The sequence below is a fragment of the Heloderma suspectum genome, chromosome 7 (genome assembly GCF_057233095.1).
Source record: "Heloderma suspectum isolate Gila_16-S chromosome 7, 16-S_ref, whole genome shotgun sequence".
Taxonomy (NCBI): Eukaryota; Metazoa; Chordata; class Lepidosauria; order Squamata; family Helodermatidae; genus Heloderma; species Heloderma suspectum.
In genome coordinates this window covers 35221314-35245600 of record NC_139464.1, presented here as the reverse complement: position 1 = coordinate 35245600, position 24287 = coordinate 35221314, and the positions used below count along the sequence as shown (strand labels likewise).

The 24287-nt window shown below is 44.3% G+C and overlaps 1 protein-coding gene across 3 annotated transcripts in view; it reads right to left on the bottom strand.

The window, feature by feature from the left end:
* The window catches only part of HCFC2 (host cell factor C2), a 48633-nt gene that overhangs the window by 13980 nt on the left and 10366 nt on the right, over positions 1 to 24287 (bottom strand). For 2 of the 3 annotated variants that reach the window (XM_084809639.1, XM_084809637.1), the window contains exons 6-15: positions 23945 to 24048; positions 22606 to 22794; positions 19640 to 19825; positions 17697 to 17746; positions 17383 to 17500; positions 16186 to 16386; positions 14440 to 14510; positions 10989 to 11129; positions 10110 to 10295; positions 8691 to 8976 (exon numbers count right to left, since the gene is read on the bottom strand). In XM_084809639.1, coding sequence (XP_084665765.1) covers positions 8691 to 8976; positions 10110 to 10295; positions 10989 to 11129; positions 14440 to 14510; positions 16186 to 16386; positions 17383 to 17500; positions 17697 to 17746; positions 19640 to 19825; positions 22606 to 22794; positions 23945 to 24048 — 1532 coding nt within the window. Of the gene's footprint in view, positions 1 to 5170; positions 7395 to 8690; positions 8977 to 10109; positions 10296 to 10988; positions 11130 to 14439; positions 14511 to 16185; positions 16387 to 17382; positions 17501 to 17696; positions 17747 to 19639; positions 19826 to 22605; positions 22795 to 23944; positions 24049 to 24287 lie in introns of those variants that run through there. The other variant, XM_084809638.1, reaches the window with a different exon arrangement.

The window sequence follows — 24287 nt, the reverse complement described above, 5'->3', positions numbered from 1 at the left end:
AAAAGCTGCTGAGGCAGCCGTAGCCCTGGTGGAGTGTGCTGTAACATGTGCAGGTTTAGGGAGTTTTTTTAACTGCATAGGCTGCAAAAATACATGCCTTAGCCACCTGGCAAGGGTAGCACAGAAAGCTTTCTGCCCTAAGGCTGTTGGATGAAAGGAAAGAAATAAGGAATCGGAACGTCGGAGTTCCTCAGTCCTCTTAAGGTAGATTTCGATGGCCTTTCTAACATCCAATTTGTGCCAGACCCACTCAGAGGGGTGAGAAGGATTAGGGCAGAAGGAGAGAAGAACAATTCCTTGTGTTCTGTGAAAGAGAGTGTTAATTTTGGGAATTAAGGATGGATCTAACTGGAGTGTGACAGAGTCCTTGCTGAACGTGCAGAGGTGGCCCCCCATGGAGAGAGCTGATAACTTTGAAACTCTCCTGGCAGAGTTTATAGCTACCAGAAATAAAGCCTTAAGTGAGAGGAAACACAGAGATACAGTTCTGAGAGGCTCAAAGGGTGGAGCAGTGAGAGCAGAAAGGACTGTATGCAGGTTCCATGTAGGGAAACAATGTATAACTGGAGGGGAGATAAGCGACGCTTCTCTGAGGAATCGTTTAATGTGCAGATGAGCACTAAGTGGCTTGTGGCAGGGCTTGGAAAGGACAGAAGAAAGAGGTGTGGCTTGTCTTCGAAGTGTGTTTGCTTTGAGTCCCATATCTAGCCCCACTTGCAGGAACAGTAGCAGCTCTTTGATTCCTGCCATCTTGTGGTCTATGCATTTCCTCCTGCACCAATGAATGAATGCCTTCCAGGTTGTTTCATATATTCGATTGGTGGATGGTCTCCTGGAAGACAGCATGGGGTTTATTGCCTCAGCTGAATAGCCTAGGGAGAGGAAGGTGCGGTGTTCAGTAGCAAGGCGGCATGCTGCAGCCATTCGGGGTCTGGATGCCGCACAGGGCCTTGCATGAGAAGGTTGGGTGTCAATGGAAGGAACCAGGGGTCTGACTCTGCCAGTTGTAGGATTTGGAGAATCAAGATCTATGAGTATTAGAGTTGCCTGTTACTCCTTGATCTTCCTGAGGACCCTGGCCAAAAGTGGAAACGGTGGGAATGCGTAAAGTGGAGAGCGTCTGTGGCTTTTGCTTTTCAAGCTAGATGTCTGGAGAAGAAGTGAGGTACTTGACTGTTGAGTGGGGAGACAAATAAGTCCACCAGGGCTGGGCTGAAGTGATGGCAAAGACTCTGAAAAACTGTTGGATTGAGAGTCCGCTCACCTGGATTGAGCTGCTGTCGACTGAGAAAATGGGCTTCTGTGTTGAGGGTCCTCTGGATGTGTTATGCAGTGATGGCCGGAATGTTGTGTTCTGCCCAAGGGAGGAAGGAAGAGCTCTCTTTGTAATGAGATCTGGATTTGTTCCTCCTTGATTATTAATATGACCTAAGGCTGTGGTGCTGTCTGTTCTGACTAGGAAAGGGACAGGACCCATGAGTTGGACAAAGTGTTTGATGGCAAGGTGGATTGCTCGTAACTCCAGCCAGTTGATACTGTGGTGTTTCACCTCAGGAGGCCAGATCCCTTGAATGGCCCTGGGATGGCCCTGGCAGCGAGCTCCCCAACCCTCCAGGCTGGCATCTGTGGTCACAATGATGCAACAGAGTTCCTGGATGGCTGTGCCCTTTGCTGTGTTGTGTGGTGTTCTCCACCAGAGGAGAGAAGTTCTGACTGATTGAGGCAGAATAACTTTGATGTGGTGTCTGTAGATTATTTTGGACAGAAAGGGGAGAAGTAGCCACTGCAAGGGTCTGGAATATAACCTGGCCCATGGGATGATCCCTAAACAGGGTATCATGAGACCCAGCACTTGAGCAAGGAACATGACAGCTGCTGAGAGAGCTAGAAGGAGGGACTTTGTTACCTGAGGAACCTTGGATAACCTGTCTGGGGCCAGGGAGATTATTTCTTTGGAGGTATCTAAAACTGCCCGCAGGTGGATGAGTGGTCAGGAGGGTTGGAGGTGGCTCTTTTGGTAGTTTATCAAGAATCCGTGGTCTTGGAGACAAAACAGAGTGAACTGTAGATCTGCACGGGCCTTTGACAGCGATGGAGACCTTAGGAGGTCGTCTAGATAGAGAAAACAATGGCCTTGAGTCCGAGGTGGGCTACCACTGCTGGCATTAGCTTGGAAAAGACTCTTGGTGCTGATAGCAGGATGAAAGGCATTGCCCTGTACTGAAAACGGTGACCCTTGCAGAAGAAGCAGAGAAATCTCTGGTGTTGTGCAGCAATGGGAACATGGAGAGAAGCCACCATAAGGCCTATGGAGGAAAGGTAATCCCTCTGATGTAGAGTCTCCTTGATAGTCTGGAGGGTCTCCATCTTGAATTTGCAATGTGCCACAAACCTGTTGAGGTGTTTCAGATCCAGTATGGCATGCCAAGAAGCGTACCCTGGATTTTAGGAAAGCTGATTTTAATAAACTCAGAACAATGACAAGTAAGGTCCCACGGCAAGCGACGCTAACGAGAAAAGGAGTCCAAGATGGGTGGGAGCTTTTAAAAAAGGAAACTCTAAAGGCACAATCACAAACAATTCCAACAAGAAGAAAAGGTGGAAGACAACAGAAGAAGCCAATGTGGCTTCACAAAAAGCTTAGAGATGACCTGAAAACAAAAAAGCACACATGTAGGAAGTGGAAGGAAGGACAAAAAACAAGGGAAGAGCACAGGCAGGTAGCACAGAATTGCAGGGATGGCGTCAGGAAGGCTAAAGCTAAGAACAAGCTGAGGTTAGTGAGGGATGCTAAAAGCAATAAAAAGGCTTTCTTCACCTACGTGCAAAGTAAAAGACAGAGGAAAGAAATGGTGGTTCAGCTATTAAATAAGGATGGCAAAATGATAACAGATGACAAAGAAAAGGCAGAAGTGCCCAATTCCTACTTTGGCTCAGTCTTCTCCCAAAAGAGGGTCTATGACCCCCCTGGCAAAGGCGAAGTACAAGCTGAAGGGGCAGGACTACAGCTTGAGATTGATAGGCATATGGTCAAGGAACAACTAATTACTTTGAATGAGTTCAAATCTCCAGGGCCAGATGAACTGTATCCTAGAGTATTAAAGGAACTGGCAGAAGAGCTCTCAGAACCACTGTCTATTATCTTTGAGAAATCATGGAGGACGGATGAAGTGCCAGATGACTGGAGGTGGCTAATGTCCCTATCTTCTATCTTGGAAGACAAAAACAAAATTCAAAGTGATCTTGATAGACTGGAGCACTGGACAGCAAACAAAAGAATGAAATTTAATAGGGATAAATGCCAGGTTCTGCACCTAGGAAAAAGAAACCAAATGCACAGTTACAAGATCGGGGATACTTGGCTCAACAACACTACAAGCGAGAAGGATCTTGGAATTGTTGTAGATCACAAGCTGAATACGAGCCAACAATGTGATGTGGCTGCAAAAAAGGCAAATGCTATTTTGGGCTATATTCATAGAAGCATAGCTTCCAAATCCTGGGAAGTACTAGTTCCCCTCTACTCAGCACTGGTTAGGCCTCATCTGGAGTACTGTGTCCAGTTCTGGGCACCGCACTTTAAGAAGGATGCAGACAAGCTGGAGTGGGTTCAGAGGAGGGCAACAAAGATGATCAGGGCCCAGAAACAAAGCCCTATGAAGAGAGACTGAAGGAATTGGGCATGTTTAGCCTTGAGAAGAGAAGACTGAGGGGAGATATGATATTGCTTTTCAAGTCCTTGAAAGGTTGTCACAGAGAGGGAGGACAGGATCTCTTCTTGATCATCCCAGAATGCAGGACACGGAATAATGGGCTCAAGTTACAGGAAGCCAGATTCCGGCTGAACATCAGGAAAAACTTCCTGACTGTTAGCGCAATATGACAATGGAACCAATTACCTAGGGAGGTACTGGGCTCTCCCACACTGGAGGGATTCAAGATGAGGCTGGACAGCCATCTGTCAGGGATGCTCTGACTTGGATTCCTACATTGTGCAGGGGGTTGGACTCGATAGTCTTGTAGGCCCCTTCCAACCCTACTATTCTATGATTCTATGAAGACCCTCCCTTCTTGGGGACCAGGAAGAGAAGGAAGTATACCCCCTGGAAGTGCTCAGGAGGTGGGACAGGTTCTATTGCTCCTCTCTCTTGGAGGTGGGCAATTTATGCTGCCATCAGTTGTTGTTTGTGAATGGACCTGGAAAGGGGGGAGAGAAGAAACCTGCTCCTGGGAGTGGAGTGAAACTCCAGGAAATAGCCATGTTGAATAATGTTGAGAGTCCAGGTGTCCGGTGCTGTCTCTTCCCATGTGTGAAAGAAGTATTGTAGCCTTCCTCCAACACCTGCTGGAAGGGAGTCAGAATAGTTGGTGAGGAGCTTTGGAGGACTGGGGAAAGCCTGACTTTCCGAGGTTGGAGGTCTGAGATCTAGGTTGGAATCTGGTTCTGGGCCATGTGGGCTTTGTGAACTTATAACTGCATCGCCGAAAGGATGAATTAAATGGAGATCTGAAGGAACAAAAAGAAAAGGAGGAGGAGGAGGAGGAGGAGAGAGCTCATCTAGAGAACCTCCTCTCATCCCTCTTAACTTTGGTTTCCACTAAAATATTTTTGAGGGCTTCCTCTCCAAAGAGGCATGTATCTGTGATAGGAACTGTGCTTAGGTTTCCTTTGGAATAAGCATCCACATTCCAGTGTTTCAGCCACAGTGAACATCTTTTCATTGTGGTTGAAACAATGGAACGTGTATAGAAATCATGGAATCCTGTGGGGCAACTGAAATGAAGGCTTATGTCTTGTATAACTGAGAAAGACTAAGCAAGGAAAAACTACCCAGCTCTTTATTGTTGATAATATCTTCAACCCACAGGAGACTGGCTCGAGAAAAAAAAGAAGCAGTACAGGAAGCACAGACAGTGAAAGCTGTAGCTTCATGAGCTCTTTTCGGGGCTGCTTCAATACGTTTTTCACAGGATCCTTGAGGGGGGAGTCCCCATCTTTAGGATTTATGGCTCCTGAAAGTAAGGCTGCCACTGGAACATCAACTAAAGCAGTGGTTCTCAACTCGTTTCAGTCCACGAGCCACGAGGCCAATCAAAAACATTTTGAGGACCACCTCCATTTATTTATTTATTTTGGTTGAGATGTGATTAAAAAGAGCAAACACATTTTGGTTTGAAATGTATTTATTTCTTAGATATTTGGATTGTCTTCTCACTGACAAGCTTTTCAATGTTTGGAGTAGTACTCTTGATAATGCACAACGAATATTGCTTCCTACTGCGAGCCAATTCCTCTGTTTGGACTTAATGTGCAACAAACATGAAAATCCCGTCTCACACACATATGTTGATGCAAAAAGCAAAAGAAATCTGACTGCATGTGCTGACAGATTTGGGTAACTCCCAGTCATGCTGATCCCAAATTTCCCTATGGTAGACTGCTTGTACACATCTTGGGTCATAAAATCATTTTTCAGATCCAAGAATTCCTCCTGCAGATCCTTTGGAATACTATTGACATCTGTTATGAATGGATTCATGATGAGAGATCATCCATCTTTTGTCCTGTCCTCCTCCGGAAAGCATAGTTGGAATTTGTCTCATAGCTTCCGTAAATGATCAAGAATTTGCATCCAAATAGCTTCCTTTTTCCCAAGCATGGCATCCACACATGGAAATTGAGCCAAATTATTGCCTTTGACTCTTACCATCCAGAGTTCCAATTCGTGAAGAGAAGCCTTGATGATGCTTTGGTCAGAGAACAGATTTGCACCTTTCCCTTGCAGCTCAAGATTCAGTTTGTTCAAGATTCCAAAAATATCAACAAGATATGCAAATTTTAAATGTGACTGCATCAGCACATTTCAGAATTCCTCTTTTCCTTGAGCCTGGAGAAACAAATCCAACTCCTCTCTCAGTTGAAAAACTCCATTGAGTATGTTCCCTGCTGTAGAACAGCAACACATCAAAGTCAGAACCCATGTCCTGGCAAAATCTTTTGAACAGCCTGGTATTCAGAACGGATGATTTGATGTAATTCACCACTTTCACCAACCCTTTGAAAACGGTGTTAAGTTGATCAGGCAATGTTTTTGATGCCAAAGCTTCCCAATGAATGAAGCAATGAACTCTGATTACCAATGGAGTGTGCTGTTTCACCAATGCTTGGAAGCCCGATCTTGAGCCTAGCATGGCAGGTGCACCATCAGTGATTTGCCCAATCCAGACCATGCACTTCAAAGAAATTGTTAAATTGTTAACAATTTCCATCACATCCCTAGCCTTTGTGGTAGTATCAAGAGTCTCACAAAAAAGAAACTCATCTTTGAGGTCTCCCTCAACCATATATCATGTGAACACCAATAGCTGAGAGCATAATGTGACATTGGTTGATTCATCCAATTGTACTTACATTTTATAACATAATTTATGAAGAAACTAAAACAGCATATTTAGCACAGAACAAACGGCATGATAATCACAGCACGAGAGCAGGAGCTACGCTCAAGAACCGCACATATCTAGACAGGTCACTCCCACCTTCCTGCCAAAAACAAGTTTTTAGTTGCAGCCCAGCCGTAAAGTGGCACTTCTGTTGTACGAAAGTGTATGAATGTAAATAATGGGAGAACAGCATGTCGTTCTCTTGTGCTGTTTCCCTCCTGTAAAGAAGGTTAAGTTGTATAAACATGCTGATTCGAAAATGTTTTTATTCAAACTGTATAAATACAGATACCCAGAAACTTTCTCTGGCAATGGTATCTATATTTAATTTTATACAGTTATATATTCATGTGGACCACTGAAAAAGTCACCATGGACCACCAGTTGAGAATCACTGAACTAAAGGAACCTTAAGTTCTTCACATTATTGGGTGTGGTAAGGAGTAAAATGTTTGAGCTATGCTAGAGCTCCTTTTGACTTGGCAGGGAGCCTTCCATTAAATTTTGGTTAAATTGGTTAAAAATTTAACCAATTTTTCAAAGGAGAAAGGAAAAGGTATCTCACAGTTAGCTGGCTTAGGGTCTGGGAATAATGCTTCACTTCTGGAAGGCTGCTTGGCTGTTTCCTGAGGAGAATTAATGTTCAATGAAGCCATAGCTTTGGATAGAACTGGAAGAAAATCATCATTGTTAAATAGTCTTACACTGGAAGATTTGTCCACTGTCCCAGTATCTGACCATTCACCAGACCATTCATCTAACAAAACAAGAGAATCTGAGTCAGAAGGGCCCTCAGGCAAGATTCCCTTTGACTTATGATGTTTTCCCTTGATAGTGAGGCGAGCGTAGGGAGAATCAAGGGCTGCTTCAGCAGAAGATGTGGGCAATTTTGTTTTATCAGGCATCTTGGAGTGCTTGGCCTGAAGTACCCTCTTTTGTTTTTTCTTTGGCTGTAGGAAAGGAGAAGAAGAAGAAGAACTGAAGGAAAGAGTCCTTTCCCTGCGTTTTTAACAATCCCTTCCTTGACCAGAAAGCTTCGTATTATTCCCTGAAAAAGGCTGTGTTTGCAAAATGCAGGGAAAATGAAATTGATTTTTGGTGGGAAAACAACGGGCACGTCCCATCTTCCTCCCACTCCCAGGGCCCCAGGGCTTACGTGCCCTCACAAACTCCTCTGGATTGATGTCTGGGTCAACCTCTTCTGAGGCAGGAACTATGGAGAGGGCGCGAGATCTGGGGCGCATGTGTAGGCTATGCCTAGACACTACTGGCCCTCTTGTAAACTCCTCATTATCGATCCAGGAGCAACTGTCAGCTCCTCAAGGTCGGGTGGGCGTGGTTTCTTGCGATCAGCAGCTGGATTCCAGACCACTCTGATATGCCTTACCAAAGGCACCTTTTCTTTTTTCTTATCAGGTTTGGAGCTCTTCTTGGTAGGTGATGCCATTTTGTGGTGAAAAGGCAGAGGATCCAGAAAACAGTAAGCAAAACCTTCTCTTTTCTTTTCTGTTTGTTTGTTTATAAAAGACAGAAAAGACTAAACTAGAAAAAGAGAAAAGTTTGTTAAGGAAGAGGTAGAACAAGAATTGAAAGGAAAAATGAGGCCTGGAAAAGGAGATTGTTGAGGAGAGATAAGAACAAGCTCTGTCCCAGGCAAAGGCAAGGAATGAACTGGCTGGGAAGAGCCACAGAGGCCAGGACCAAGGCAAAAAGCTTGGTCACATGTTCCTTGCCTGTCCTGAGCAGTGGGAGGACTTAACCCATGATGGATATCTCCTTTGCACTGGATGGGAATTTCCCCCCTCCTGCACCCCACACAGACCAAGATTTCTTCACTAGAAGTAGCCTACCCTCAACCCATCTTCCACCCCACTGTTGGGGGCAGATGTTCCTTCAAAAAGGTTGGGGTAGGCTGCCAGCAATGAATATCTGGAATTTCCTGGGGGAGGTGGGCTCAAATTGTCAGAGAAAGGGCCACAGCTGGCCTGCGGCCTTCTTTTCTGCAGACCCTCTGTATGCAATGCTGGTACAGAGTCATTTTGTGCCATCCACAACAGCCTGACCACATTGCGTCAATTACTTGGGCAGGGCCTCCAACATTAAAATGCATGCCAGTCGCCAATTTCTCCATGAAAACTGGAAAAAATATATTAGCGACAGTAATAGTGACACACTGCCACCAACTCCCTCCCCTCTACAATGTTACAGAGAAAGATTTGGGTGCCCAGGTAAATCACTTGCTTTACCTTGGAGCCATCGAACTTGTGTAGCTGGTCCATATCCCCTCTCATTCTTGGCTGAGATCCTGAACACTATGGCGGGTTTGGATGTATGATCAACATGGGCATTTGCAAGCTGGGCAGCAGTCACTGTACAGGAGGTCTTAAGGCCACAATAGATTTTCATAAACATGAGCTGATTAGGATTTTCCTGGAGCTGGGTGGTTCTTATAGCCAAGTAAGCCGAGTATTCCAAGATATTTCCTGAAGGCGAAACAGGAGGCTCCCATGAAAGGTGAATACAATCTGCACTCTGAGGAAGAGAGGCGAAGACATCAAATTCTCACCGTGTAGAATGCATACTTCTGATTTACTTTGTAGAGAGAGAATTTCAGGGTGGCAGGCCTTTTGTGCTGGAAGCTTTGTTCCCTCATGTCAGATCTGCAATGACTAGTTCAGGTTCCTCAGTAGTAGGGAAAAAACACAGGGCACCAGCTCAGAAGCTCCCTGTTGTTACATCGTATTGTTCAAGACTGTTCTGACCGTGGAAAAAGAAATGCCACTGCCACCACTTAGGACAGCCTTCCCCACCCTGGAGACCACCTGATGTGTTGGACTGCAACCCCCATCATTCCCAGACAGCATGGGCAATGGCTGTGGCCATGCTGGCTGGGAATGATGGGAGTTGCAGTCCAACACATTTGGGGGGCTCCTGGTTGGAGAAGGCTGCTGTAGGATAATGAGAACTTGGCATTTGTACTGCACAGAGTGCTTCACATGCCTCAGGGGTGGGGAGCGGGTGGCCCTCCAGATGTTGTCGGACTGCAGCTCCCATGATCCCTCATCAATGGCTATGCTGGCTAGGGCTGGTGGGAGCTGCAGTCCACCAACATCTGGAGGGCCACACATGCTCCACCCCTGAAATATGACATCTGAGTAATTCCTCTAGTAACCTTGTAAAGTAGACCATTATATCAGCTTTCTCTAACTTGGTGCCCTCCAGATGGTTTGGACCAAATTCCATCAGCCCCAGCTAGCATAGTCAATGGTCAGGAAAGCTGGGAGTTATAGTCCAAAGCATCTGGAGGGCACCAGGTTGGGGGAGGTTGTATTATATAAGACAGATATCGGGCTGGGATAGGGTGTTTCCTAAGACCGCCCAATCAGTGAATGCCCGACCTGAGACTTAAAAAAAAAGAACTTCAAGCTCATAGTTCAAACGGTAAACTACTATGTGAAAAATTTGATGCATTCTTGGGTTTAGCCCTGTGTGTTATATCCCCCCCGCACTCCATTTTATGTATTTTAATTCAAAACAACTTGCTTTGCTCAGAGTGCCCTATATTGCCACAACAGACTTTTACTAAGAGTAGTGAGCTCCAACGTTGCCTCTCTAGGTTTAAGTAGAACTAAACAAACACATCTCCATGCCTATTTGTGTCTTACCTTGCTAATTTTCACAATGGAAGGTGCTCCAGGAAATCCAGGGATGCAGGTCTTAAATTCACTGACTCTACTGAATGGCCCTACGCCACAGCCATTAATTGCTGCAACCCTAAACCTGTATAAAGTGCCGGGAGCAAGATCCTGCTTCTTAAGTAAACTGTCATTTGGAACATCTGCATTGTCTACCTAAAGTTAAAAAAAAAAAGACAAAGAGACCATTAATTTGCTCTGTATTTTAAAAATAATAAAAAGAAACCAACTCCTTTGCAAATAGTGATGCCAGAACCACTGCTAAGTTAACTTCCTAGTACAATCACACATTAGTTACATGAAGTTATATGGAACGTAGTCCATCCAAAGTTGAATGCTTTTAAGACCCACTGATGTCACTGAGTAATTGTCAGTAATGAGATTTCAATGTGCCTAACTTTCACTGTATCCACAGACATGTCACCCAAGGATAAAGGGATCTTAAAATAACTTGGGATGAGAGGGAACTGCGAAGGCATAACAAGTGTGAGACTAATATGGTAATAATAGGAAAGGCACAGGGCAATAGGTATAAGAAATATAAGACAAATGGGAGGGACTTTAGCTCAGTGGCAGAACACGTGCTTTACATGCAGAAGGGCCCAGGTGCAATCCCCAACATCTCCAGGTACAGCTAGGGAAGAATTCTGCCTGGAACCCTGGAGAGCTGCTGCCAGTCAGTGTTGACAATACTGCGCTAGATGAACCAATGGTCTGTCTCAGTGTAAGGCAGCTTCCTAAGCTCCTAGCAATAAATACCAAACTATACTCAACATAAGATTGTTAATTCTCTTACCTAAATATTCTCAACATCTTTTTCTCCCCTATTAATAATCAATAAACAATTACCTTGCTAGAAATTGTGGCCTTTTCTTCTGCCAGCAAATAAAACTGGTTCACCAAAGCACTGTTGCTTTGAAAAATGCCAACGTCATACCACCTTCGTTCTTGTGTTCTCACTCTTGCATTCTGCCTTGGTGGTGAAGTTTTCTATGGTTTGGAGAACATTTTTCATTAAAAGATTGATGGTCTACATGATCAGTGGGCAGAAGGTAGATCTCCAGATGTTTTGGACTTCAGCTCCATCAGCCCCTGCCAGCATGACTAATGGTCAGGACTGCTGGAAGTCCAAAACATGTGGATATCTACTTTCTGCCCACCCCTGGTCTATATCTATATAACAGTCATCTCTCTCTCTCTCTCTCTCTCTCTCACACACACACACACACACACACACTCACTCACTCTCACACACCACCCTTGAGATACTTGATCATGACAGAGAAGATAAGTGAAAGCTAGGAACTTTCCCCCATTCATACAGGCAATAACAGCCCTGCCAACACCACAGTGACTACAAACATCATCATATCATACATGTGAGGTAGCAAGACAACACCTAGCATTTATATCAGCCTTCCCCAAGCTGGAACTCTCCAAATGTGTTGGACTGCAACTCCTATCATCCCAGCCAGCACAGCCAATGACTCTATTGGCTGGGTGATGGGAGCTGTAGTCCAACACATCTGGACTCCACGCCAGCTTGGAGAAGGCTGATTTACATAGTGTATTTCAAGTGTTCAAAGCACTTCCTATACACTACCTCAGCAATTGCTAGATAAGCTCTCTAATATGTATGACAGTATTATCTCTACTTGGCAGTGGAACTGAGGCTGAGAGGTAGCAGCTTGCCTGAGGTCACCTAGTAAGTTCAGAGCCAAAGTGAAAATTGAACTGGGCCCTTCTCATCTGACAGCTGTGCTCCATTGCATTAATACTTTTCAAAGAACGAGCAGTTAAAAGGGTGAAAACATGCACTGAGTAAAAGCCAACAGATCTGCAAATGGTATGGTTGCCTTTATTTCTATTGGTCATTAGGAATGCCAGCCATGTTTCAACGCTTTCAGAAAAAGCTCCCTATGGAAAGCTGTTCTAGACATTCTCTAGAGCAGGGGTGGGCAACTTGTGGCCCTCAAGATGTTTTTGGCCTACAACTCCCATCAGCCCTAGCCAGCATAGCCAATGATGTTGGATGACGGGAGTTGTAGGCAAAACATTTGGAGGGTCACAAGTTACCAGCCCTGCTCTAGAGCTTTTAGGGGGTATTCTAGAACTTCAGGGTGCAACCTCCCCCTCAGGCTTGCAGGCAGAGCCTACATTCCTTCTCAGGAGTTGAAGGCCCCAGCCCCCCAGATCAGCCTTGCCCAGCGAGGAGCACAGTTGGGTCAGGTTGGAGCTCCTGAGAGCCTAATCCAGTTCAGTTTAGGCTTCTGACCATTTTTCTTTTTCTTCTCTCCCCCACATCCTAGAAGGGACTGTGGAGGTATCACAAGGCACTTGCTGCGGCAGGGTTGTCATCAGCCTTTGTCATCAGCCTGCCCACCCTCGATAGGCTGGGTTGGGCTTCCCCATTATAACATAAGAACATAAGAAGAGCCATGCTGGATCAGACCGTGGGTCCATCTAGTCCAACATTCCGTTCACACAGTGGCCAACCAGCTGTCGACCAGGAACCCACAAGCAGGACATGAGTGCAAGAACACCCTCTGCCTATGTTCCCCAGCAACTAGTGACCGTTGGCTCACTGCTTCTGGTACTGGAGGTGGCACATAGTTATCAAGACTAGTAGCCTTTCATAGCCTTTTCCTCCAGGAATTTGTCTAACCCCCTTTTAAAGCCATCCAAATTGGTGGCCATCACTACATCCTGTGGAAGCAAATTCCATAGCTTAACTATGCGCTGTGTGAAGATGTCCTTCCTTTTATCTGTCCTGAATCTCCCACCCATCCGTTTCATGGAATGACCCCAGGTTCTAGTATTCTGAGAGAGGGAGAAAAATTTCTCCCTATCCACATTCTCCACACCATGCCTAATCTTGTACACCTCTGTCATGTCTCCCCTTACCCTCCAATTTCTAAGCTAAACAATCCCAGCTGTTGTAACCTTCCCCCATAGGGAAGATACTCCAGCCCATTGATAATTTTAGTTGCCCTTTTCTGCACAATGCCTTCTGACTGCTAGTGCTAGGACCCCACCATCTGGAAGCACCAATGGAGACTGATAGTTGCTCTTGCGCAGCTCTTTTTCACTTCACTGGGGCTAACACGGGAGGCATTTCCAGAGGACTGAACTGCGAGATGGCAGCATGAGAGCTGAACTAGTGTGACACATTCTGTTGCCCCATATATCAGCCATGTAAATGAGCCCACAAAAGTTATTAGCCTGCATGCTTCTTTAACAGCCTGGTGGGGGACTGGCTGAGAAGAGAGCTCTGACCATCCTACCCCCTGACTCCCATCCCAGAAGCAGTCTACCACTAGGGATGTCAGAGAATTCCACGACGGATCTCGGTGAGGCCGAATGCCAGTGCATTCGGCCCCCCGAAATCCATCGCGGAACAACCTGCCACCCCCCCAGCCCCTGCGGATCCCCCCTGGGACGAGACTTACCTGGGGTGGATGTTTCAGACGGCGACAGCTCCAGCAGCGGCTACGGCAGCGGCTGGTCTTCCGACCGGCTGCCACCGCCGCCATTTGCAGTCTATGTCCCCCCCCCCCCCCCCCAGACGTGATAAGCTGCGTAAAGACTTATGTAGCCTATCACGTCTCGGTAAAAAAAAAAACGCGTACGCAAATGGCGGTGGCTACGGCTGCCGCCATTTGCATTCCTTATTTTTCGCCATCTTAGTCTACGTAAATATTTACGTAAACTAAGACGAAGACAAGAAAGGGGAATGCAAATAGCGCCCAGTACGCTATTTGCGTTCCCCTTTCTTTTCTTCGTCTTAGTCTACATAAATATTTACGTAGACTAAGACAGCGAAAAATAAGGAACACAAATGGCGACGGCCGTATGCGCCGCCGTTTGCGTATGCGTTTTGTTTGTGTTTTTTACCCAGAGCCCTCCGCAGCCGGAAATCCGGCTGCGGACAGCGCTGGCCTGGGCCTGGCCGGCTGCTCCGCAGAGCCGCCGCAGAGCACAGCCAGCCGTCGAGGATTCCGGGGCGGAGGGACGGAACGCCTCCCCCCTCACCATGAACAGAATCCCCGAAAAGCTAAGTGACTTTCGTACATCCCTATCTACCACACTGTTATGCTGGGCACAGAAGAGGGATGGAGTGCTCCTCTGCCAGCCTGCTCACTCACCTGCGCACAAATCCTATGGCTACCAGGCTAGTGCTTAAATGCAAGACGGCTAGCTATATTTTAAATCATGATCTCTAGGTGTAGCAAAACACAGGTGAACAAGTGTGGTATGCCATACTGGCAATATCTTTTACTGAAAAAAATTGTGTACTTACAGGCAACTGTACAGCAGAATCAAGTGGGCTAACAGAAGTTACTCTAGTTGAGGGCCCTGTGGTCTCTTTAACTAGAATAAAAGCAACATTTTAAAACTATCATTAAGTTAGAAAAAACAATTCAGCAAATCAGACTTTCAAACAGCTAGCATTTAAATGCACCTTGGAGTTAAAAGTTTCACCACTTTAGGAGCGCAAGATTTTTAGAAATAGTGATTGAAATTTGTTGAAGATACTTGAACAACTTCATTCAAAATACTTAAAGAACACATGGAAACAAAAAATTAAGCTTTCATGGAGCAGTATCCAATGGTGACTGCCCATGAGTGGCCAGTCCTGCCAATTATGGTGTACAAGCAGCACCCAGTGCTGCACAATGGTAATTTCGTGCTTCTGGGAGCAACCCCAAATGAGCAGAAATGCTAGTTTGGGGGCTTGCCCCTGGAAGCACTAAATTTCCATCGCGCAAGCAGTGTGCTCCACTTGTGGAAGGGAATCGGCAGGTCCGTCCGCTTGCGGCAGTGGACTCCGCTCGCAGATGGGCAGCATTAGATGCCGCCCATGGTATTTGTATGCCAAATATAGTGAAACACTGAGTGAGAAAGAAAGGCACCCATGAAAATAGTTTCAACAAAAGGAAGCCTTCCTTACAGGAACCTGCACTCACTGGAAAGAAGTTATTTACTTTCAGACACTGGACACACTTAGGTCATACAAAACTGATAGTTTCAGACATATGTATCCGAGACCTCCAAAAAAGTTAGTAGAAATCTGTCAAATGGTACTTAACCAAGCAACTCGGGGGGGGGGGGGGGAATCAAGTTAATCTAACATTCTAAAAATATTTTTTTCAAAAACATAGCTCAAAAAGAATAAGAGAAGGTGGTAAGTGGACCATAGGAAGTAACAATTTTACCCAGACCTAAATTCTTTCCACCAAGAGATCTCAAAATCAGGAGAGATCTTCAGGTTAACACACTAAAAGCATGGTCTCATGGCATCTAACTACCAAAGATGACATATACATCTGCAGCAACTAGGGCTAATCTCAAACTCAGAGAATGCATTATTTATTATTATTTATTACATTTCTATACTGCCCCATAGCCAAAGCTCTCTGGGCTGTTTACAGAAGTTAATCCATTAAAATACAATACACAAAGTTTAAAAGCCATTTACATAAAAGCACACAGACAATATACACAAACATATAACTAAAAACAAGCATTCAGTTGATCATACCGCAGCTTAATAAGCTAAGTTCTTTTAAACTCATTTTAAAGGTTTTTTTAAAACAACCACAATGCAAAGTCTAATAAGATAGGTCCAAGCCTTTAGATTGTGCCTGAAGCCCATTCCCTCCAGCCAGCAAACACACTAGGAAGTCTTCAATTAACCAGTTTCCTGTTTCATCCAAACCAGGAAATGATGGTTACCAGCTTCAGAAAAAGCCAGGATATTAAACCATGGTTCGGTTCATTCTGAAACTGGTAACCATAGTTTCCCAGGTTAATAAAACAGGAAACTATAGTTAACTGAAGAGTTCTGGTTTGTTTGAGCAAAGGGGCTTTGTGTGCACGGGCAAAAGCTTCATTCGCATCTTTGGCTTATTAAGCTGAGATATAATTATCTGAACACTTCCAGACTGCAAAAATGAGAAGTCTATAGTCACAATGAAAAGAAAGAATAAGCATGATGATCTTCGATATATATGGCTCAAAATACAGTATGTGAAACATTTCAAACCTTCAGGATTTGAACTGATTGTTGTTAATGAATCTTCATCTTTTACAACTGCCCCATTTGTACTTGATGACTCAGTTTTAACAGCCTGCTGGGTTACCATATTGTGCGTGGTGGAGACAATACTGGATACAGACGAGTCAAGTTTTGAAGTTCTCATATCAAAGTCAAGTAAGTCATTTACATTTGCTGAGATCTGTGGACCTAAAAACAGGGGGAGGGAAAAGCACACCACATATTGTTAAGAATGACCTCAAACAAGATGACAACTACAAGTGATAGAAATGGAATGTGCCCCCCTCTTCTACTTTAGTCCATGACCTGGTCTACATATGCAGAAGACTGAGATGGTAGGATGGACTATGCCACTTCAAACTTCAAATGATGCCATTTTGGATACCAACTCATTTTAATGGTTTTTTTAAAACAACCACAATGCAAAGTCTAATACAGCAGAAAGAAATGGGTTAGCCCTGCCCCTTCCCTACTACGTTAGTTTTCCAATTGGAGAGAGGTCTTATGTTTTTGAAACAGAGGGGAGCATTTTAAAAAATGAGCCCCCCACCTCCCCTCTACCTGCAGCTTCAAGCATACAATCCCTTCTACCACCTCAATCTGCAGCATGTACAGACCAGGCCTTGCACACGTATAACAGGGTTCCCCCAACTTGCTTTCTCTCTTCTTTTTAAAAATTTCCCGGAGCACTAGCTTTCTGCACAACATCAAAAACCATTTCTGAATCTTCAAGAATAACTTGTGTTACATCTCAGACTGGGGGAAGGGGAATGAATGCTGCTCAAGGAGAGACAAAATAAGCAAGCTCTACTAGATATCATGTCACAGCCACTGATCCGAGCCAGATATTCATGAGATAGCTCAGTTCCTATCAAGATCTTTGCTATTCTCTCATACTGTCTAATAAAACTGAAGAGCTCTAAACAGAAACCTTGTTTTGAACCTACAGCCCTATGATGGAAATGTCTCTTATCTCCTCAGCTATTTTATTCCTCATAGCTATAGAAAACCCAGCTATATCTGCCATAGAACCTTTGTGTCAATACTGTTTTCACTCAACTCAGCCTTGGCTGACATCCACTGATTAAACAAAAAGCATGAGCACACGTTCTTGTCCTATGCATACTTCCGAATGTATCTCACAATCATGCTTCTATTTGTATTTGTCACATACATTCTTCTTACCTAAAGTGCTAGCAGGCAAACATAAAGGGGCATTGGACTCTTTGGAAATGGAATGGTTTTTCTTTGCATTCTCAGGTTCCAAAACCTTTACTTTAGTCTCTGAAATGGAAATTTGCACCTAGACAGTGGGAACAAGCAACAATTAGTTTGCAATAATGATTTTCAATCTGGCCCTCAGCATTAAGACCTCAGCCACTCAACCAAGACACAGCTAAAGAGCATTCTCTCCAGAGAAGACAGCAACAGCAATTAGGCCGCTATACAGGAAATAATTTTAAAAAACCTATTAATATGCTTCCCAAGTATATACTTACGTTGTTCGGGGCTTTACTGAGAGTTTGGCTGTGAAGATCAACCTTGATTCCTGGAGGAAGGACGATATTCATTAATTGTAGGTTTTGCTGCAGGGAAGAACCATCTTTCATGTAAATGTAAACACAATCAACAGCAGAAGCTCACATAAAGCTTTTAGATACTCTGAAGTCTATTATGCCCTTTAGATGGCACACAAACTCAGTTTCTTTTCATATCGCTATCAGAAAGACATGAATATTAGTCTACTAATGACATCTCCATTTCTCATGACAACAACATATTGAAAAATGAAACAATGTAAGTTTTGGAGGGATTCCCCTCCCCTCTCCCCAACTATTTCAGACAGGATGGACAGCTTATCTTGTGTCAGGAACATTTACATTCCAGAGTCAACTATATTTGCACTAGACACTAACAGCCTCTATTGAAGCAGAATGATTCAAATGGGATTCAGTGAAGTCAGGAATTGCAGCACAGCAATCTTGTGATGAACCCCTCATAAATGAGCTTGTTCAAGTGAATATTCATTTTCATTTCAAGGTTTGTCCTCACCCAGCCTTTTCAAACATACTTCTTCAAGTTTATTAGAGTGAGCAAATATGCAATTGTAAAAATTCAGAGTTTATTAAGGAGAGTGAGGGATCCAAAATCTGTAATTCTGGGAGGAGAAATATCTTGTCTATGTGAAAAGTACAAGGATTAGTTATGGGACAGCAAGAAGAGATAGTGAAATCAAATGGACAAAGTCTGGTTGCTTTTCAATGGCAGCCCCATGTAAAACGTGTCAGAGTAGTCCAGTACAGAAGTTACTAAAGCTTGAATAACTATGGCCAGGTCAGTCTTTTCAGGAAAGGATGTAGCTGCTGTACTAGCCAAAGCTGAGAAAAAACATTCCTAGTCACTGCTTCCACCTGGGCATCTGAAAGAAGTGATGGATCAAGGAGAACACAAAACCTGTGAATCGGCACCTTACAAAGGAGTGCAACTCCATCCATCAGAGGCTGCATACTTAAATGTGGATCAACTGGTACTCCAACCAATAATACTTCCATCTTATCTGGATTAAGTGATGCATCCACATGCCCTGGTTAAAAAGTTCAAGGACAACAAAAAGGTAAGAAAGGAGAGAAAGAGAATGGAATGGATAATAGGGACCATTCTGAAAAACTCTGGGGTGCCTTCTTGATTACGAAAGTAATCTTCTTGCCTTTGTGAAGGAAATGGCTAGAATGTTAATTGAATTTCAAAGCCCCTTTCCATGAAAATCAAGCAAATGTTTACAAGAGTTCTCAATAGTGGTCTCTTCTCATGTTTCCCTTGAGTACTGCTCAAAACCGGTAGGGTTAGACATTCTATAAATTGGATACTGTATTGATTTTTTTCTTGCATCCTTGGAATCTTTCCTCCCTTTTGTAGTTGTGTGTACTCTTCCTGCATATTTAAAGGTATAAGGAAGAAGAAGCTTTAGCTCCACTCCTCACCACAGAAGTGTCATAGGAATACTCAGTCTCTTGCTCTGCTAGCATGAAATGAAACTAAGCAAGGGTGAAATGGTGGCTAGTCTAGTCATTTTATCCTTATGAATCTAATTTGGTGTGGAAAGTGAGAAAGCAATTGGCGAACTGCCCAATCATTACTGTCCCTTCATCCTGTCCCCAGAATGCTTGTGGGGTTCTAGGAAAAGTGATGTTACTTCCAAGTTGCCTCAAATTTAACACACACACAGACCACCCCTTTGAGAGAACAGGCTTGCAACTAAGGCCACAATCCTATGCATGTTTAGACAAAAAAAGTCCTACAACTTTGAGCATTCCCCAGCTAGCCATGGCTGGCTGGGGAATGCTGGGAGTTGTAGGACTTTTTCTGTCTAAACATGTGTAGGATTGTGCTCTAATTAGCCTATATTATATAGAAAACATTTTTTAAAATGTTGCTATCTTACCTTGCACACTTGGCAATGGTGCCTCAGGTACCACAGTAATAGGTACTTCAGCCACAACAGGTGCTGGCATATCTAAATTTAACTGAAGAAGATACCCTTCAACAGTAGGAACTTCATCCCATTTCACTTGAAATGAATTAGTAGTAGCTCTGATTAGCTGTACCTGTGATGGTGCTGGTGGTTTCTCTGAAAGGAGAACAATGAGCTCCAATTACATCAGGATGTCATTTTTTCAGGGCAGTTTTAAGACTTCCAAACAAAATATGTTTTCAGTGTTGCATAAATAAAGCCTTTGTTCTATTAAGTTGTCAAATGAAGCAAAACAAATACATTTCTGCAACAGTTCTAACTGTATCCCCAAACTTAACAGTCATTTGGCAAAAGAAAAAGGAAAGGAAAAAGCCACAGTTAGATTGCATGTGTTGGATTAAAGTGGTCTGGCTGAACAAACAGAAGAAATCCAAGGTGGATTATTAGGTTGCTGGCCTCATCATGGCTCTGTTCATCAGGCCATAGAAATTTATCTCTCAGCTCTGGCTCCTCACTTTGGGGAGCATATGCAAAGATGGAAATTGTACATTAGGTAGAATTCCCTAAGCAAGCAATAGGCAACTGGCCACCTATCACCCAGCCCAACCCATACCCAGCCACGAGGTGGCCCACAATGTCCTTGCAGTAGATAGAAGAAACATTTCGTCACAACCAGTCTCCTCAGATCTGGCGTCAAGACTGCCAGAAATACCGAGGGCTGCAGGATTCACACACTGCCTACAATTTCCATCTCCCCCACCCCCTCCCCACCCCAGAGCAGGAAACATACCAGTCTAAGATTTCTACCTGAGTAATCTGGAGCTGTCCTGGGAGTGCCAAGTGATTAAAGGGAAAAGGGGAATAGACTTGGTCTTTTGCTTCCGAGCTCTGCCTAGGTCACTGACTATCCAATCTAATTGCTGATCACTGCTCTGCGCATATCATCTCAGCGTGAGGTAGGCACTCTAATGCCCTTCCAGTGTTTTGGGCCACAATTCCCACAACCCTTGACCATTGGCCCTCCTGGCTGGGGCTTATGGGAGTTGTAGTCCAAACCATCTGGAGGGCACTCCTAATCTAGGCTATTACATATATGACTCAGTACCACAGCAATTCACAAAACCAAAATGGTTTATAACTATCAGAAAAAGGGATTTATTTTAAAGACAATTTAATGGGTTAGTAAGTTTCATTATCTTACCAGCAGATCCTCCCACAACTCAGCTAAGCTTGCCTGCTACTAGATTAAGAGCGCAATCCAATGGGGATAGTCGGCTGCATCCAAACTTGGAGGAGACCGATTATCCAGTGCAGGGCAGGTGGAGCACGGAGGGGATCTTTTCCTCCACGCTCTGGCCGCCCTGCATTAGTGGCTAGATGGTCCATTTAGGCTGTGGCTCATCCTTGGCTCCATGCTTGTAACAGCAGCATGGAGTGGGGGGCATTCTTGGGGGTGGAGAGGCCGGATGGCACATAGGAAGCATTGAAAGGATGCTTCCACCATCCCGTCCCCTCCCCTCCCCCAGGAATGCCCCCCCACTCCGTGCTGCTCCTACGAGTGTGGAGCTAAGGACGAACCATGCCTCTTACGAGGCGGCAGGGGGAGGGAGGCAATTTTCTGGGAACAGACCTTGGAGCGCTGGCTCTGAGGTCGGTTCCTGAAAATCAAATAATCCTGTGGCCTTCTAGCCACTGTCCAGCAGCCATAGGATTGCGCCCTAAGAAAATGTAGTGTATTGCAAAACCATTTCCTTTCTTTTCCCCAGTAGATTATTGAACTATGTGTATTTGTTTTTATTGCGTTTCTATACCATCCAATAATTGAAGCTCTCTGGGCTGTTCACAACAATTAAAAGCACAAAATACAGCATAAAATACAATATAAAATTTAAAAGTCTTAAAATGTTCAAGCAACTGAATGGACAAGATAGAAAGCAAATGACATTCCAGACCCCAGAATACTGGGAGGTTTCCTTCCATTTCCTCATGGAATCTTTGAGGTGAAGAAATATTTAAATTAATTTCCCCCACAACTCAGGAGCCATGATGAGGCAGGCTCTTTAAAGGACACTTGAGGATACTAGCATCTGTTGGTATTTAGTGGAGGGAGGGGCTGTTGGAAGGAGAAAATGAAAGCCTTCCTTTTCATAAAAACTTTTCATTTATACAACTGCCTGATTGCTTTACTATTTTGTGCAGTTTCATGAAATGTTTTGTACATGGTTGGTTTTATAATTTGTATAGTGCAAACACTAAGGGTTGGGAGCAGGGGTTAAATAAGAAAAATGGTATAGTAACAAAAACAAATAGGACTACATCTACAATCCTATGCATACTGACATGAAAGCAAATGCCAGGGAATTCAGTGAGTCTTAATTCTGAGTAAACATGCATCGCATTGGTTCGCCCTATTAAGTCCACATATCTGAGAGTGGAGCTGTTCCCACTTCTCCAAACTGTGGAACATGGTGTGGACCCAAGTGCTCCATCCTCTGCCCTCCCCTTATCTGCTCAGATTCCTTCCCTCTCTCTCTGCTTTGTTTGAGCAAGCTGCCGTTTGCCTCCAAACCAGTGATATGTAGCACATCCCAACTTAGCAAACTCTGATTTGCGCAATCCCTAGGTTGCTCAATTCGGATGTAATAGCAAATGATGGTTTGCCCAAACAAGAAAGGAAAGAATCAGAGGGGAGGAAGGAGTGGGAATGCGCAAGCCTACAGCACTCTCCCAGTCCGTGAAACCATTGGTTGGGGTGTTGGGAATGCTGCATCTGAATCAAACCTAAATGTGGAAGCCCAGGACAAAGGCAATCCTTACAAATTTCAGATGTATAAACAGAGTGAACATTGCTAAAAAAAAATAAAATGCATACAACGCTTACATAGGTTATCATGGCCATCTCTAACATTGCCAACAATTATTATGTCATCACTCACCGGTATCTAGATACCAAAGATCTTTGCAGCAAACTTGATTGTTCCAAGCTTTTCGGTAGCCATCTCTGCCACTCCATATATACAAGCGAGTGCCAACTATTACAGAACAGTGGCCAGCTCTTGGGCCTGGCAACAAGTTATTTTTGTCTTCTTGGCAATCCGAGATCAGACTGATCCATTCTGTGGTATCTAATAAAACACATGACCAAAATCAGTCTTTGAACACATGATGGTTTTCAAAATTTATACACTATATTACTATCACTTAAAATACCCATGAATAAAACGGATATGAGTAGATATAAAATTCATGTACAAATCTATGCACTAAACAGAGATGGCTCAGAATCCACAAATCAGCCAATTCCTGTGCTGTTTGCTTTAAATTGCTTAAAGTTGGCAATTTAAGATAGCCAACGGCAAGTCAAGGAATCCACTTGGCTGCTTTCTAATTGCATCATTCACACATACTGCATAGGTAGGTCTAGATCCTGAAGTAGTTATATGGCCCATCTAATTGTATAGCAAAACCATGTAGGAACATCCATTTATTATATAGCAAATAGTTCCAAAGTGCAATTATTGGTCTAAAATTAGTTACAACTTCCCAATATTTCTTTAAAATGCATTTGCTTCTCCCCACCAAAAACCTGAGCATTTAAGGGTGCAATCCTATACTTGCAATCCACTGACTAAGGGAGTAATCCTACGGCCCCTGGACAGAGCCTGGGGGCGGGGCCATAGGATAATTCAGATTCCTGGATCCGAGGTCGGAGACAGAGATTTGACTGCAGATCGAGGAATCTGTGTTCCCCACCCCCTGGCAGCCGGCATGGAGAAAACCATGCCAGCTGCCTCTGATGTTGCAAAGGCAACCTTGAAGAGGGGGCAAGCCAGTGGACGGAGAGGGGACTGGGGAAGCCAGGGTACAATGTATGTCAAGGCCTCCCAGCCTCCTTTCCTCCTGCTCCAATGTGCCCCAGCTAGATGGGCAAAAAAACCCATCAAGCCAAAATGCAGACGAGGAGAAGCGTGGACGCGAAGATAATCTCTGCCGCTCCTCCTGCTCTGCACAGGATGCCTGTAAGCCTCTGAGTTCGGAGGCTTGCAGGCATCGTCATAAGACTGCACCCTAAGGAGCTATAGGGTTTGGCAGAAACCCCACTACAGCAGTAGAATGCAAAATATCCCACTGCGATGACAGGTATGCCAATAGAACACCCCAGATATGCCGGTGCAACACTTGGCATAGCAGCAGCATATCTTCCCACCCCAACCTGCAGTGTAACTGGTGTATAGGATTGCTCTGTAAATCAACAAAAGTGCAGGTATAACTAACCTAAATTTAGGTAAGAAAATGAGCCAGTACATTTCCATTCTCCATCTTGAGAAGACAGGTTATCATCTGTACTCTGTGGGACCCATCCACCAAAAATGTACATTCTGCAAATATGAGGGTGCCGTGGGGGAGGGAAGATGGGGAGAGAATGGGGGAAAGAAACAAGCACATTTATTTTCCAAGGCTTATTTTGCCATACTAGCTTCTCAGACTATTCCAAAAACTGTGTTTCCCTTGCTTTTACTAACTAAAACTTGAGCTTCATTCCTGCTTTCCCTTCCAGCCCTCCCATACCATATTGCAAGCTGCTTTCGAAAGAACTCTGATAACAACCTGCAGTATT